The sequence below is a fragment of the Podarcis liolepis genome (assembly GCF_965112155.1).
Source record: "Podarcis liolepis genome assembly, chromosome: 5".
In the NCBI taxonomy this organism is placed as follows: Eukaryota; Metazoa; Chordata; class Lepidosauria; order Squamata; family Lacertidae; genus Podarcis; species Podarcis liolepis.
Window position 1 is genome coordinate 58,744,374 of NC_139556.1, and position 17,207 is coordinate 58,761,580.

Sequence of the window (17,207 nt, forward strand, 5' to 3'; positions counted from 1 at the left end):
CATCTAATACATGGGGGCATCTTACACACAGAAAAATATGGTACTTCAGTGTTAGACTGACTACCTGATAGGCTTTTGAGAAGAGGTTAAAGTTAAATTAACTAGTTTTTATATAGAATTTTTGAGCATTCAAAGCACCTTTTTTATTTATATTTCACCATGCGTGGAATTCTCAACCAACAAGGTAGGGCGCACAGATGATATGACATTGCATCAAATTATGCCTTTTCTTAGGCCACCATTCAGCACCCAGGACAATTAGCAGTCCAAATACAGTGGTGCCTCGCAAGACGAAAAGAATCCGTTCTGTGATTCTCTTCGTCTAGCGGTTTTTTCGTCTTGCAAAGCAAGCCCATTGACAGATTAGCGCTATTAGCGGCTTTTAGCGGCTTATCTGCTGATCGGATCAGCTGATAAGCGGCTTAGCGGCTTTGAAAAGGGGGAGGGGAACCAGCAGGAACTCGCAAGACATTGTCGTCTTGCGAAGCAAGCCCATAGGAAATTTGTTTTGCAAAGCACCTCCAAAACGGAAAACTCTTTCGTCTAGCGAGTTTTCCATCTTGCGAGGCATTCGTCTTGCGGGGCACCACTGTAAAGATAAGCAATTGGAGTCATTCTGGAGCCTGCTGTGGTAATGGTGTATGAAAGAAATAATATAATTTTGATTAGTAAAAATAAAGTGAAGGTCAATTTTCTAAATATTTCTCTTTTCTGTTAACAAAATGCAAGGAAAAGGTTCAATACTAAGGCCCCCAAGATGATAGCCTTTTCCAGGCCAAGTACAGTGGTACCTCGGGTTCCACATGCTTCAGGTTACAGTCTCCGCTAACCCAGAAATAGTACCTCGGGTTAAGAACTTTGCTTCAGGATGAGAACAGAAATTGTGCTCCGGCAGCGCGGCGGCAGCAGGAGGCCCCATTAGCTAAAGTGGTGCTTCAGGTTAAGAACAGACCTCCAGAACGAATTAAGTACTTAACCCGAGGTACCACTGTACTGCATCAACCCATGGCCAACCCTCCAAGGGTCATATGTCAAAGTGGGTGTGGCTAAAGTGTAAAAAGTGGGTGTAGCCATTCAAGGACTAATTTGGGGAAACCTTTTGGCCCCACAGAAGTACTGCAGAGGATTTGTGCAAATGATCATTAAAAAATTGGGGGGGGGGGATTTGTGAAGCCTTGTGGACCTGCATTTTTTTTTCATTCTAAAATTTTATTAAATCAAATTTAATAAAATCACCACAAAAAACAAAAAACACAGCTCTCCACAAACATGTTTGCAAAACTGGTGGGAGAAATTGCTACTTCCCTTATGAAAAGAAGGGGGGCGGGTTTCATCAAAGTTGTCTCTCTTTATAACACTGTTTGCTACTCTTCTAAGCCCAGATAATCACTCTAAAATAGCCACGTCCTAGATATTGTTGTTCCATACCTCAAGAGGTAGCTCAGCCTGGGATTTCCAAAAACAGGCTATCACTAAACCTGCAAATAACTTGTTGGCATCAGAGTGAAGGTGCCTAAAGTAGCTTGTTCTCACTCTTTCCTGCAACAGAAACTGAATGTTTCTACTGACCAATCTGAATGAGGATAATGTGACATCAGACCTGTCTCCTTCCATGTATCCTCAAGTTCGCTTCATCCCAGGAGCTGGCAGAAGCTGCAGAGGAGCAGCTAGCTGACCTGGAGAAAAGTCAGTTTAGACCAACGTCAGCCTTCTGATCATCCCACTGAGAGAGTGAGGTTTTGGAGGGTCCACAGCCACTGGGCCTTGCATCACTTCATATTCAAGTGATTGACATCATAGCTCATCACCCCAAGTTCTGTTGGTGGATCTGGCAGGTTTTGGTACAAGGAGTGGGGATTGGTCCCTCAGATAGCCTTTCTGGGGCCTGCTTTTTTCTCCTTAGCCATGGTCTGAGGCTCAGTCCCAGGCCTTACCTCAGGTTTTTGTGGGAGAGAGTGCACAATGTCTACTTTAGTGGTTTGTTGGGATCTCAGGGCCCCTCAGTGACTCCAGCCTCTCCTGCATAGGTTCATTCCTGCTCCTCTAGGGGGCAGGAAACTGGGGGCAGGAAACTGCCTCCTTTCCCCCCTCCTCTCCTGGGTCTAGTGATGCAGCAGCTGTGGCAGAGTTCAGGGGCACTCTTGCCTTCACAGGCATTGGATCATCTCTGGGCAGCTGGAAGAGGAAGTCTTGATGCCACCAACATGTCAGGGAGGGGGCCAATGCTGCTCAGAGGCCCAAAGGCAAACTGATTCCTCCACTCTCTGCCTCAGCTTCTGCCACAGGGTGGCATGCCAGGCAAGTTTGTGTGAAAGCTTATATTTGCACTAGGGTGGATCCAGATCTCTGACACTGCTGCAGGAGGTAACACATCTGTTCAACTGGGCGGAGAACCACCTTGCATCTATCACTGTGGAACATGTATCAGGTGCTTCAAATACCAGGGCAGATTGGCTGAGTCTCCAGGACATGTCTTAAGCAGAATTGAGTTATCTGCCCATGGTGTTAGAACAGATAGTGTTACACTTCGGTCAGCCCTGTATGGACCTATTTATGACTCAGCAGAATGCCAATGTGAATAGTGCATAAGTAACACTGCGTTTTTAACCCGGATTCAGTGATCCTGAAGTTGGACCCTATGTTTGTTCCTAAGGTTAACTCAAGTTTTGATAGGAACTAGGGATGTCATGTTACCTTCTTTCTGCCCCCACCTAAGATTGGACAAGGAGAGGGAGAGGCACTCTCTTGGACTTAAGACGAGGACACTGCATGTCTATCTAAAGGGAATGGAATCCTTCCACTTGTGTGATTCCCTGTTTCTCTCCTTCCAGCCCCAAACCATGGGAAAGAAGGTTTCAACTGCTACACTTTCCAGATGGCTGAGAGGATGCATTTCCAAGTGTTGTGAGGTTTCTGTTCTGACTTGTCTGCTGGGGTCACTGCTCACTCTACTAGCAGTACCTCTATTTTGGCTGCCTTCAGCATCTCTGGGGGAAGCCATCTGGTCTTCTTTGTCTACCTTTGTGAGACATTACAGGATTGATATCTGCGCGTCTGCCAAAGCTTCTTTTGGTTGGCAAGTACTACAGCCAGTAGTTCTCCAGTAGGGATAGGAGGTCCATAGCTGGTCCCACCTCTCTGAGTAGCTGTGGTACATCCCATTGGATGATCCCCTCCACTCAGCAGGAAAATGTGACATTGGACCAACTGTGAAGGTTCATTTTCTGCAGGAGATGGAGGAATACTACCTGTCGTAAGCTAGTTTTGGTTATTGGCTGTAAGTTGGACAAATCTTTTTTATATGTGGGTTTCTTTGGGGTTTTTTGTTTTGTTTTGTTTTGCTTTTTACTGGATGTTCTTCTTCCTCAATGGTTGCAGTTCAGCTGGCATTTTGTATCCATGGGATGCACTGCTTTTCTGAGATTAACATGATATTTTCTTCTGAGTTGGATTATCTTGTCAGCTGGAGGTGTTGTCCACCCACAGTGAGGTAAGATTTGTCTAATTTGCATATTCCTGCCTGTGGAACAAGTGGGAGAGAAAACCCATCCAAGGATCCCCTGCAGAAAATGGACCTTCATGGAGGTCCAATGTCACATTATTCTCATTCAAATTGGTCAGTTGAAACATTACATTTCTGTTTCAGGGCTGGCCCTGCCATTAGGCAGCGTGTGAGACAAGCCACTTTAGGCAGCTGATTTTGGGTGCCATGAAAGGGCACCAAATTGCTAGATATTTAATTTATTACTGCAATTTTTCTCCCAGGGTGCGGAGATTGTGGAATCTTTTTAAAGTTCCAGAACAACAGATTAGTTTTAGGTAGTTGTTATTCTGTCCCAAGACTTCAAAATGTCTTGTGCAGGTCCTATTCCGGATTTCATATATTAGATTATAACTACAGCATCACCACCACATCTGTAAAGACACTGCTTCAATCAAGAGAAAATAATTACTTTAAAAATCAAGACTACTTTACTGATACTAGATCTGCGGTGTGTTGTTAGATCTTTGGTATGTTTTAATGCTATACAACTTCAGGGTTTAGATACTTGAGTATGTGTTTAGCTATGATAGCTAAAACTTGGAACTGAAGAATTCTGTTGATAAATGTTTTGTATTGAACCATACTGGGTGGAGTATTGTGTGTAACATTTTGAGACTTGTTTAACCAGTGTGGTGAATGCTGATTACTGACTCAGTGCCAGAGACTGAAACTGCATAGATATATACTTTAATATTTCCTCAAAGTTTTTGAAAGATGTTTAACTAACTGTTGTTTTACAATAATTGTATTACTGTAGCAAGTTCTGTGTAATGCTTACTTACTGAATAAAATATCATTTGGAAAACTAGCTTATAATTAGGATGGCAAATACTGACTGTAAATTCAAGGAAGATAAAACATGAGACCCAGGAAAACATTCATAGCCTGCATTTGTGTTATATCTGTAGTGTGCACAGTACAAGGATTCCCCCTACCCCCCCCCCCATATCATGCATTAGTAGGCTTTAGACTAATAGCTGATGTCAACTGCACATCTTATTATATCTTCTTGTAGCCTATTTGTGGGAAATGCCTATGGTATAAACAAAAATAGGGACTGAATTACAGCTACTTTCTTACTGAAACATTTTGTAATAAGACGCTGCCTATCTATAAGCAGTTATTGATACCATAATCTTCAAAGTGGAAATAACATTGATATAACATTGTTAGGAAGCTCTTCTTCACTGTATACAAGCAGAGCACTACTTCCTTACTTCCAGTCATTTATTTGGCTTGGTGATAATTGTGAGGCTGGTCCCATTGTAGGAGTACAGTCATGTACTGTGATTGTAGTTAGACAGGAAGGAGGTTGAGCATGAGACACCAAATTGCTATGATGTCTATTTTTTCACTCTGAGGGAATACTTCTAGTCACCCTTTGGACTATTGCATACAGTTCTTTGGTTAACAGCTGTGGCTAGTAAAGGTTAAACAATGGAAAAAGTTGGATTTCCGTTCTCCCTTGATACTGGCAACTGCCAAGAAACAGAACTCAGGTATTTGCATTTATTTTATACAATCTGTTTATAATTCATGAGTAGCAATTTTTCAAGGTAGTAGGACAGAACTGTTCCCACCCCCCTTAGAAATCCGTATCTTTTGTGGATCACTAAGACACAGGTGACATAAACCATGTTGAAGTGCTTCACCTTTCTCTGATTTCAAAAGGCAGCTTTACCCATAGGGCAGGGGCAAAGGTCTAGAAGTTAGGCCTCTAGTTTAGAATTCTAATACTGCCTCTATATTTACTTCGGCTTTACTTTTGACATATAGTCTATATTTGTATCATAGGTTTCTCTGAACCAGTATGATGTTGTAAAGTGGTGTGTCCTGTTGGGGTCTAAATTAGGCACAAAAAGATATTATGAATTGATTAGTGCTTTGCTTTGCTTTGCTTTGCTTTGCTTTGCTTTGCTTTGCTTTGCTTTGCTTTGCTTTGCTTGTGAAGAGAATGTGAGGTGTGGAAACACAGGTGGATCAAGCTAATGTTTTAATTGAAATAGTTCTTGGATTGCAAAAAGAAGCAGGATGACTAAAAATAGATGATTAAGTCCCCCCCCATCCGTTTAAAAATGTGTAAAATTGTAAATACATAGTTGTTCTTTAAAAAAAATACTAGATCAGTATAAATATAGGCATGACAGTCCTATTGTTAGTATGCTGTCCTCGGGTCATAAATCAATTGGTCATAGCACTTACATTGGAAGGGCTAAAAAGTTAGTGCTCTGGGGCTTGCCAGAAAGCATTTGGAATCTAAAGGAAACATGAGAGCCAGTGTATTGTGGTGGTTAGAGTGCTGGACCAAAACCTGGGGGATCATAGTTCAAATCCCCACTCAGCCATGAAGCTCACAGGATGACCTTGGGCCAGTCACTGCCGCTCAACCTAACCTATTGCACAGGGTTGTTGTGGGGATTAAATGAGGTGGGAAAGAATCATGTCCACCAGCTTGAGCTCCTTGGAGAAAGAAGCGGGATATAAATGCAAATACAGTGGTGCCTCGCAAGACGAAATTAATCTGTACCGTGAGTCTCTTCGTCTAGCGGTTTTTTTGTCTTGCGAAGCAACCCTATTAGCGGCTTAGCGGATTAGCGGTTTAGCGGCTATTAAAGGCTTAGCGGCTATTAAAGGCTTAGCGGATTAGCGGCTAAAAGGCTATTAGCGGCTTAGAAAAAGGGGGGGAAAGCGGAAAAAAATCGGAACACTCGCAAGACGTTTTCGTCTTGCAAAGCAAGCCCATAGGGAAAATCGTCTTGCGAAGCAGCTCAAAAATGGAAAACCCTTTCGTCTAGCGGGTTTCCCGTCTTGCGAGGCATTCGTCTTGCGGGGCACCACTGTAGCTCTCTAGGTTTCCTGTCACATACCCAAACCACCAGAAAAATTTGCCACACTTCTGAGCATGTCTAAACCTCCCCTTCCCCCTTTCTTCCCTCAACCACATGCCTGCCCTTCAGGTTTGAGCCTGGCGAGAAGTGACTGAAAGGCCTTTGGATTTCATGCATCCCTTATTTTAGGATTGCAGCCCTGGAGTTGTAGTTTGTGCTAGTCCTACTCAGAGTAGACCTTTTGAAGCTAATTAACATGTTTAACTTAGGCTCATTAATTTCAGTGAGTTTATTTTGAGTAAAATATAGATACAACCCTTAATCTCTAAACAGAACCATTGCTTCTGCTAGATACATCCAGGTAAAGGAGATTTATCAGGTACGAATATTTAGGTGCCTGTGTATAGTAGATAGAGTGTTTGGTAGGTAGAGTATACTTCATTGTCACCTGATAAAAACAAACTGATCTAGTCTACCCAATTAACTATTAAACCTTGCTTTGACCTATGAGTCATGGGCATTTTATTTTTGTTTGCTACTTTGTTTTGTAAGGGTGGAGCTAGCCCAGGCAGAATGAAGTAGAAAGGAGCAATACTGGAAAGAAGAAAGGACAAAATTGCCCAGTGTGTACATACCTATGCTCCTACATTTAGGCAGCAATCCTATACCCAACTTCGAAGAGCAGCACAGGGAAGAAGATGCAGTTTCTACTTTCCCCTTCTTGAGCCAGAAGCTCTCCCACTGCCTATCAGCTGATGGATCCTGATTGTCTGTTTGAAACCCCATTATTGCCTGCCCCACGTCTGACATCATGTATGATGTCTCATGTGAGTGAATGTGGCTTCCCTACTGTGGCTTAGCAGTTGTAGACGCAAGGGTGGCGAATCTCCGGCCTGCGGGTCAATCTTGGTCAGCTAGGGGAGCCAGGATGACCTGCAAGACCACAGCCACCTGTCCATCAGCTGTTGTCACTGGTACCGGTAAATGCCATAAGATTCCAGGGGGGGTACAATATTAGAGTCTTTAATTATTATTTTTAAAATAAAACCATTAGAATTACATAAGACAGTTTCAGATGGTACAGAACAGTATAAATTCAGCAAAAGAGGTTGGTTCCACAAAAGAAAATACTTTAGACTGGCAGAGGCCTGAGTAAAGTGATGCCGTGAAAGCTGTACAGTGAAGATGCTAGGTGGTAGTAAAGAATTAATCACATTAAATAATCATGCCACATTTTACAGTGGTTAGAGTGTTGTTGAGACCAGGATTCAGATCCCCACACAGCCCCACAGAGTTCACTGGGTGGCTTTGCACCCGTCACAGCCTCACCACCTAATCTACTTCACAGGGTTGTTGTGAGGATAAAATGGAAAGGAGGAGAAGTATGTATGCCACTTTGAGCTGCTGGGATATGAATGTAATAGTATACGGGGAGAAATATTGATTGATTGGTCGCCTTTTCGTACACAAACTAATATACTTCTGTATATCTGGAGAATCCTACAAGTATGCAGAAGCCACCACTTAGTGACCCTCCTTTTCTGCCAAACTGAAAGGCACTAGATGATCCAAATTCTGTGTGAGAATATCTCTGCTTAATTTTAAAGCAGGATATTCAGTGATGCTGCTTTTCTCTTTATTTCCAGACAGTGTCTTCAGTGAATCATGAAATATTTGCAAGAATGTTTATTCTGTTTGTTTCCCCCCTAATATAGTATGATGCTGGCTATTATGTAACTTTTAAGATTGTCAACTTTAATTCCCCGTCTGTTACTGCCCCCCCCCTCCCTTGTACTTTACATGCTTCACTGCCAAATAAGGCAGCTTGCCAGGAAACTGTGACTCCTGAAGAAGCATGGAAAGTTAAGGGTAAAACATGCTATAGCCAGAGAAACTCTATTCCAAATGGACTTGGGTAGAACAGTAATATCCAGTGACTTGTTAAATTAGCCACGGATGTTTATTATGTAACACTGGCTAAGGAGATATGTGGTACCTTCAGTCTTGTTTCAGACTTCGTGCTTCAAGTCAGACTGATGCAAAATTATGTATAGATGAAGAGAATTAGGTAATGTGATTAGGCAAGTTTCTCAATTGGACAGCTACGCATTTTACAAGAGGAGCATCCAAGTGAGATGAGGTAAGATTACTAGTGCAGAAATAGGATAGCGTGAGCTTGGATGTTAAGAGTTTGCTATACAAATATTCACTTTTTCAAATTTCTTTTTAGTGATGCTAATTGTTTTCTCAGTGCTTGGTTTTGGGAGGAAAAATATCTTAGAATATAAGTAATAGATAGCTCTCCCTTTTTGTATGTATTTGCCTGCTTCCTTTTTACATCTGTTTTCTCAGTTCTGTGTGAATGAAAGGTCAGATTAATTATCCACATCATATTAGCAGTCTGAATGGAGCATCCAAGCAAAGCCTTAAGACGTAACGGTGCATGCTTATACTTATACTTGTATACCATCATTTTCTTATCAATGCTGAAGACATAAATTCAGAATGTACTGAATTTATCCATTCATCAGATATTAGAAATAATTGTAATTTGTTGCCTTGCAGCTCACTCAGCAGAGTATGAGACTCTTAATCTCAGGGTCATGGGTTTGAGCCCCACATTGGGCAAAAGATTCCTGCCTTGCAGGCTGTTGGACTAGATGACCCTTGTGGTCCCTTCCAACTCCGCAATTATATGATTCTTCAATTTGTCAACTTTCCCTTATTAAAGGATTTTAATTGGTGATGGCATTGTGCACAGCATTCCTATGTGCAGCCTGAAATTAAATCTGTATTTTGAAGCATGCAGCTAGGTGAATTCAATCTCTCCTTTTGGATATTAAAGACCTTTTAACATAAAGGGCATTGGTGGTTGTAATTTTGGTTTCTGGATTTTTTAGAGAGGATAAAAGTGACAGAACTACTACATTGAATAGGTGTCTAGCTGGTTGTCCAAGGGACAGCAGAGCACAAGGGAGAGGGACAAAAGCTCTACCTTCCAGCTACTCCATACTTGCTGTTTACAGACAATTCATAGTTGAAAGTCCCAGACTGATGCACTGCTTACTCTAGATGAGGTACAAATGTGCTGTGATGTCGTGCACAGGTGAGTGGTGAGCCAGTCAGCATCTCTGTTGATAGTCCATGGTTCACTAATTGTCTACTGTTGAATTGTATGCTTGGTGTAACCATATTCACAATCAAATATACCTGATTTTGTAGTTTTCTCTTTAACAAGTTAAGTTGAAGAGCAGCACTTGTTTGCAGGATCAAATCTCCTTCCTCCTCCTCTGTTGTGCCATAAATCTTGGCTCGTTCTGAATCTGGATATCATCCAGATGTCATTAGGATATGAGACGAAGAGGAAAGTCAAGAGCAAACCATGGATCAGAGCCATGAAATTAGAGATGCATTGCCAAAGAGCAGGGCAGTTTTTAGAGTCCAATCAAATACAAGGACAGGTAGAAACACATGAAGACATTCTGAGGGAGACTGGTAGGAATGCACGAAGGCAGATGTAAACAAATGAGTTGTGATGTTAGGGACAGCACACAGAGTGTTGTTGGCAGAACAGATGTCTGGAGGAGGAAAAGGAAGAGCAGATAGTGGAATTTCTCTAACAAAAAAAAATCCCAGCTTTGGCATGGTCACGTAGTGAGAGCCCTGGCGTCATACCCAGGAAGGATTGGGTTTAAGTGAGGAGATATGGTATCTTACAGATTTTCTCTTTATTTTGCATATATCATTCACACATTCTTGGAATGTTCAAGTGAAATAGTATTTTGACTATAAAATTGGAAACAAATTCATTTGTATATGTTGGTTAGGCTACAGTGAGGTTGCAAAGGGTCCCCCCCCCATAAGTTCTTCAGTGATATATTAATACAGGTTTAGGTTTTGTGAGTAATTGTAATTTTTAACAGTTTCATAGTTAACTTCAGTTAGAAGGCAAATGTCTATGTAATGCCCTTTTAATATCCCACCACCTGCTTCTTTCTTTTTTTCACTAGGGAGCTTTACAGAGTAGTTAATACTTTTTGTTTTTATGTTTATGTTCCAGTTCAGCATGGTTGACTTTGTTAGTGGTGGTGGACTCTCCTTCGTTGCAGTTTTTAAGCAGAGGTTGGATGGCCATCTGTCATGGATGGTTTAGTTGAGATTCCTGACTTGCAGGGGTTTGGGCTAGATGACCCTCAGGGTTCCTTCCAATTCTACAATTATATTATTCTATAGTATGTCATATAATGTAAATAAAAAATTCTGGTGTAGTTAGGAAACCAGTAGGTAAAACTACTATGGATAGCATCTAGCAGTGTTTAATTATTTGTTTTCTGTAGCAGATCAACAGCTCAGTTCTATGCATGTTTACTCATTGTTGTTTTTAATGTCTGTGTTTTAATTGGGTTTTGAAAGTTTTGAATAGCTTTTATTGTTTTATATTGTATTTTAATTGTCGTTTAATTTGTTTTCTGATGTATGCAGAAAACCTATGGGATGACGATATAAATGGATTCTTTTTTAAAAAAATTACTCTGACATAAGTATACAGAGCCTAATGGCATTTGCTACCAAGTAAATGGCCACACTGGACTGTCTGCCATGCTTACCCACCTCCACAGGGCCATCTGCTACCAGCTATCTTGTGGGTAGGATTTTAGGAGAAAGAGGGAAACAAATTCTGATATCAGAAGGTTTCCCCTCTTCCCCCAATAGGGCTATCTACCACAAACTGCTCTGTGGGAAGAATCCTGATGGCTTGAGGTCCAGCGCAGAGGGCCTTCTGGTGGTTCCCTCACTGCGAGAAGTCAAGTTACAGGGAACCAGGCAGAGGGCCTTCTCGGTAGTGGCACCCTCCCTGTGGAATGCCCTCCCACCAGATGTCAAAGAGAACAACAACTACCAAACTTTTAGAAGACATCTGAAGGCAGCCCTGTTTTAATGTTTGATAGACTACTGTATTTTAATATTTTGTTGGAAGCCGCCCAGAGTGCCTGGGGAAACCCAGCCAGATGGGTGGGTATAAATAATAAATTATTATTATAATATATTATTATTGTTATGTTTTGATATAGATTGTGGTGATTTTATTAATGTATCTTGCTTTTACTTGTAATCCTTGGAAGGATTTGGCATCCTGAAATGTGGGATATAATTAAAAACAACAACTTGTCAAGTCATGTGGTCCATTGACAAACTCCTTAGCAATCCTTGGACACTTTAGGAACTTAATTATTACATAGGCTCCCTTCAGATTTCATGTCAAAAATGTTTACCATTGGGTTTCTTACTTTCCTTTTACAGGGTTTTTGTGAACAGAAGTCTAGCCATGGAAAAAATAAAGTGCTTTGGATTTGATATGGATTATACATTAGCCGGTGAGTGTATATGATGAATATGTATATTATCTATAATTGAACCTCACATCTACAGGAAGCAGAAATAGATTGGTATTCCTCATGGTAGCAGGTGTTTTTCTCAGTAGCATTAGAGTAGGGAAGAGCTGAGTAGCACACAGATGCTGGGGACATGTTGCTGTCCTGATAGTTTTGACAAACATCTGGAGAAAAGTTGGCTTCTCCAGGCCCATAGAAGTGTCCATTAAGGGAGTTGTGTTGCCCATTTTTGCGAAGGTCTGTTCACTTTAATTGATGAACCCTGCCACTATAGATAAATGAAGTCCCTTAGGGCTGCCATCCTTTATACACATACCTGGGAGTAAGCCCCCCAGAATACAGTGGGAGTTACTTCTGCATATATGTGTGTAGGATTGTGCTATAAATATCTTTAAAGTATTTCCTCCTAATGCTTAATCGTTGTATTTTCTTTTTCCTTTGCTTCCCCTTGTTCCCAAATTTGCAATATTGGTGTAGTTTCCCCCCTCCCTCCAGATTAATTTTACCTAAGGTCTCATTATAATCCATTAAACATCTTAAAAATATGTTTTTTCCCCCCTGTCAGTTGATACCACTAAATTATTGCTCCACTCTTTTAATGTTTGCTATTGAATACTGCAGTTTCTTTGTTTCTTCTTTCAAGCCACTGTTGCCTGTGTTCCATGCCTTCTGTGTGTCACTTCAGTAATCAAATTTATTTACAGTGTTTATTTCACTGGCTTCCTCTAGCTGTAGCTAACCTTTTTGGGGCTGAGGGTCGCATTGAGACTGCATGTCAACATGGATGAGACCAAAGTGTAGAGCTGGGTGTGGTGAGAACTACAGTTCTCAAGCCTATCTTCCCAAAGACTTTCCCATTCTACACTATTTAAAATCATTTTTTATCATTATTTATTGATCATTAAATTTAGTAATAAAACTTAAAGGACAAGTTGTGGGGATCTTGGAGGGTCACAAATTTATTGCATCACAGAATCATAGCAGAGGAACCTTGGAAACAGTTGGTAAAATGTTTAATTTTTCTAAAGGGGCTTGGAACACAAAGATGTTGGTATTACAGCCCTTGCAGAAGCAGTCAACAAACTAAAAACAATGATTATAAAAAAGGCTTATTTAGGGCAGTCCTTAGGGGTGGATAAAAAAACCCTTTTGGTATCACAGTGGGTGTCAAATAAATTAACTTTTCCAAGACAAGCAGCAGTTTCAGACCTCCTCTTTCTGCAGGAACGCTTATCTCTAGGCCTGAAGCCCAACACCTTGCATTGTCAGACCTTGACACTTCCATCTATTGTCTCCAAAGACCCAGATCAACTTATTGTCTACTCACCCATTCTTCCCACATTTTCCTTCAAGCCCCGCCAGTGCAACATAGGTTTCCCTATTGGCTCTACAACAACCTCCTTTTCATCCGCTCAAGTTGGTCCTGCTAGGCTTACTATCCTTTAAAGTCATGTTCCTTGTAGCCATTACCTCTGCCAGATGCATTTCAGAACCACAGGCACTGTCAGTCACGTGTGATTTTTTTAAGGCAACCTTTCCTAGTTTTTTGCTGGCTTTAAATTGTCAGCGAATTCTTTTTTCACCTTCAAAAACTGCCAACCCCTTTTTAACCTAGGAAAACTGGTCTACCATGAGCAAAACAAAACAACTAAAAAACCTAAGCTGATGCTTCGACTGGCTAGATTTGTATTCTGTGGAGCTATATGTAATAGTGGAGTATTCTTTTTACCCCTTCTCCAAAACTGGAGCTTAGACTAATTTACTGTGGCTCCTCAAGCTTCTCTGATAGGGTAGCACTGAAAACTAGGTATCTACAAGCTTCCTACCCCTAGAAGTTAGCTTCTAAGTTATTACAGGATTTGGCTGCTAGCACACAGTGCCCTTAGTAATCTGAGCTGTTGCTTTAATTAAATAAATGGATATTGCTTCCTTATGCTTTTCCTTAACACATTTTTAGCTGGGGCAGAGATACTTTATCAACTAGGGCTCCCTGTAACTCATAGGTGGCAACCTCATATTTCTATGGGTGAGATCTAGCATTGCATGAATAGTTTCTTCTAGTACAATGGGTCTTCTTCAAGCTCCCCAAATCTCCTCTGCAGATTTGAGGCACCCTCTGGAACAGTTTTGGGAGGCATGTGTGGACTGCAATATGGAGGAGAGAAACGGGAAGAGCCATTGTGCTACTGGAGTTCCTTTTGCACAAGTGGGCAGACATTCTGGGATCTTATCCCAGGAACCTGGCAAACCAGGCCTCTGGATTTTTAAAAAACATATCTAACTAATGTTCTGTACTTGGGCATATTAGCCTAAAACAATAATTCTGTACCAGAGGATATTTCTACAAATATGTAATAACTTCTGTTTTATTACATGGTAGTACTTTCATTGAAAGATTCTGAGTACAGTGGTACCTCGGGTTACAGACGCTTCGGGTTACAAACTCCGCTAACCAGGAAGGGGTTGCTCCAGGTTAAGAACTTCACCCCAGGATAAGAACGGAAATCGCTCGCCAGCAGTGCAGCGGCAGCAGGAGGCCCCATTAGCAAAAGCACACTTCAGGTTAAGAACCGTTTCAGGTTAAGAGCGAACCTCTGTAACGAATTAAATTCTTAACCTGAGGTACCACTGTACTTCTGTTTATGGTATCTTCTGTTCTGTAAGTATATTCTGTTAATGTGTTGAGGGCTGACTATACAGTTGTTCAAAGTCCATCAGGAAAAATGTTAATTAAAATAGTCTAGCATTCTGGCTTCCTAAGTACATTCTCTTTATGACAGAAAAGCATCTAAGCCTGCATACTTCATAACTACTTATATTCCCTTGTTCTGTATTGCTATATTGTGCTTTCTTACTTGTGTTTAGAGATTTCCTCCTTCGTAGGGAAAGTTATTTAGGATGAGTGATTTGCATGAGTGATTTGTAGTTCTTCCCCAGCCAATGCTTTTGTTTTTTACCAAATGCAGCTGCAGTCTGTAGAGGAAGATGAATATGAGGATTAGCCATTTTCACCTGGGTGCTTTTCCATTAAATGTCTCTTGTACTAGAGACAACTGAGTGTGCAAAATTGGTCTGGGAAGAAGGGTTTAGCTACCCCTTCCACTATTCTTCCAACTGACATTGGAACCTTCAATAGCAGCATTTCATTATAAGACACACCAAAACAATCCAGGACCACTGAAAACATTTCTACTTCTAATGTCTCATTTGGTGCTTTAATACTGACAAACAAGAAAGGGATGTATATCAGTGAATTAATGTAAAAAGGAATTTTTTTGTAACTTCAACATTGTCAATATGAAAATATATAACTACCTTGGGTGGGTTCATTTGGGAAGGTGTCCTTGTACATTAATTGCTCTCGTCACTTTGGATGGCAACTAGTTGCTGAAGAGTAACTCATTTGGAAGTCATATAAACACACAAGTGGGTAATTTAAAATTTAATCATTGTGTTATATTAGCTAGCTTCATGTTTCAGATGCTTCGCCTTGTGTTTAATTTTGTTAGCCTACACCACTGGGTTAGTGATATTGCTGTGTAAATTTCAGTTTGCCAACATTGTAGTAATAGCAGAGAGCTAATTTGGAAATGGTGTTTCGATCTTGGTAATCGGTGGTTAGTTTCTGCTTCTTAATGAAGAGCTGGATCATAGATGAGAATTAACTTGTAGACAGATTCAGGCAGGCCATTGTATTTAAGTTTATACATTATGGCACCAGTAGGATTTACTCATGAGAATTTACTTTTGAGTAAGCTTGCGTGGAAGCATACTTATAAGTTAGCTAATCTAGAAATATGTTAATATTTCCTCTCCTTCTACCCACAAGTTTATTCCATAAGCTTTAGGAAACAACTGTCTTGAATCTCAGATTCACCATGATATTCATTAGATAACCTTACATTAGTCACTTGATGAGCATATGTCACAGTGTTGTAGTGAGGGGGGAAATGAACTCCGCTCCATAAGCAACTTGGATGAAGGTGAAATAGAGGCATGGCTGATAAATACAATGTTTCCTTGTCACTCTGGACAACCCGATAAATTTTTGGTTAACCAGAAATTTGATTTCTTTGGAATAATGAACTGATTATCTATAAGAGTTTCTACATATGTTCAAGCAAGTACAGATACAATTTCAAAGGTTTTGTACAAGATTTAATTTTGGTACAGGAGGACTTAATAATTTTGAATATCTCATTGCTCATTTTCTGTATTTGCACGGTAAGACCAATGTATATGTAAACTTTCCAGGAGATGGAGCAAATGGAAGATAATTAGAGTATATTGTTAATAATTCTAATTATTAATTATTAATTCTAATAACAATCTTGTATGGTATGCACAGTATTCTTTATTTAACCATGCTTCCTTCATAAATCATTTTAGCAGACTCAGGGCAAATTTGTAATGTAGAAATTATGTGTTTGGCAGTAGATGTAATTTTTTTAAGGAAGCAAAGCTAACTGAACTGTGGAACTCCACCAGTATTTGGCATAATTTTGTCTTTCTTTTGACATCCTGGCTCTGATCCTAAAAAAAGCTAACTTAAGGAAGTTAACAGACAGAAGTTTTCTGTCTCCTATTTCCTGCTACAGCCATCTGAACCTCCTGTGGGTGGCCAGAGACCTTCCTGAACAATGTGGGGTGGGTCATGAGGAGGCAGCAAGGAACCATACCCCACTTTGCTCAGGTAAGCCCTCGCCCTCCAGGTAGACTTTTGGGGGGTGCAGGTGTGAATGCAAAAGGGAGCAGGGGACAAGAAACTTATTTTCTATGAACACTCTTGTTGACTTTTTTCAGAATCCAAGCCAATGTTTTTTGTGAGACTACCTGGAATATTCAAAAATAGGACAGATCTTTTCTTATCTGACTTTGCAGATAAACCATGAATGAGCCAAACATTCATAATTTTGTCACTGTTGGAATTAAAATTAATTATATCGCTTATATTGGGGTTTTGATATCTTACAATGTTTTGATTTCTCAAGTGTTTATAGCTATTAGGGTTAGGAGTTGTTGTTGTTTAAACTTTTTGAGATGCATAAGATTCTTGCTCAAAATTTATATACTCCTTGATTGTAAGAAAACCTCTAAGCCGTTTACAGTACACTGCAGTAGTCCATCTTGAAGTTACTAGAGCAGGGATTACTATTGCCATGCTCTCCTAGCCCAGGAATTGCCATGGCTGGCAAACCAACCAGAGCCGAAAATACACTCCATGCTACCAAAACCACCTAGGCCTCAAGCAATGTTGTTTGATCAAGAGGCAGCCCTAAGCTGCATACCTATTTCTTCAGGCAGGGTACAACTCAGTCCAGAACAGACAGCCTTCCCAGTTCCCAGATAAAGGAACCACCCAGCAACAGTAGCTCCTCTTTTGTCAACTGTTAGTTAGTTTTAGCTTATTTTATTTTCAATGTTGGTGTCAACACATAGTTC

The 17,207-nt window shown here is 40.6% G+C and overlaps 1 protein-coding gene across 15 annotated transcripts in view; it reads left to right on the forward strand.

The window, feature by feature from the left end:
- Positions 1–17,207, forward strand: part of NT5C2 (5'-nucleotidase, cytosolic II) — an 82,808-nt gene that overhangs the window by 11,690 nt on the left and 53,911 nt on the right. For 12 of the 15 annotated variants that reach the window (XR_014526700.1, XR_014526701.1, XR_014526702.1 and 9 more), the window contains one exon: positions 11,674–11,747. The exons of 2 other annotated variants lie outside the window; for them this stretch is intronic. Coding sequence is in view for 5 of the 13 variants with exons in the window: in XM_083505086.1 (XP_083361212.1) it covers positions 11,674–11,747 (74 nt within the window). In the remaining 8 variants the exon portion in view is untranslated. Of the gene's footprint in view, positions 1–8,284; positions 8,513–11,673; positions 11,748–17,207 lie in introns of those variants that run through there. One more of the 15 variants, XM_083505084.1, reaches the window with a different exon arrangement.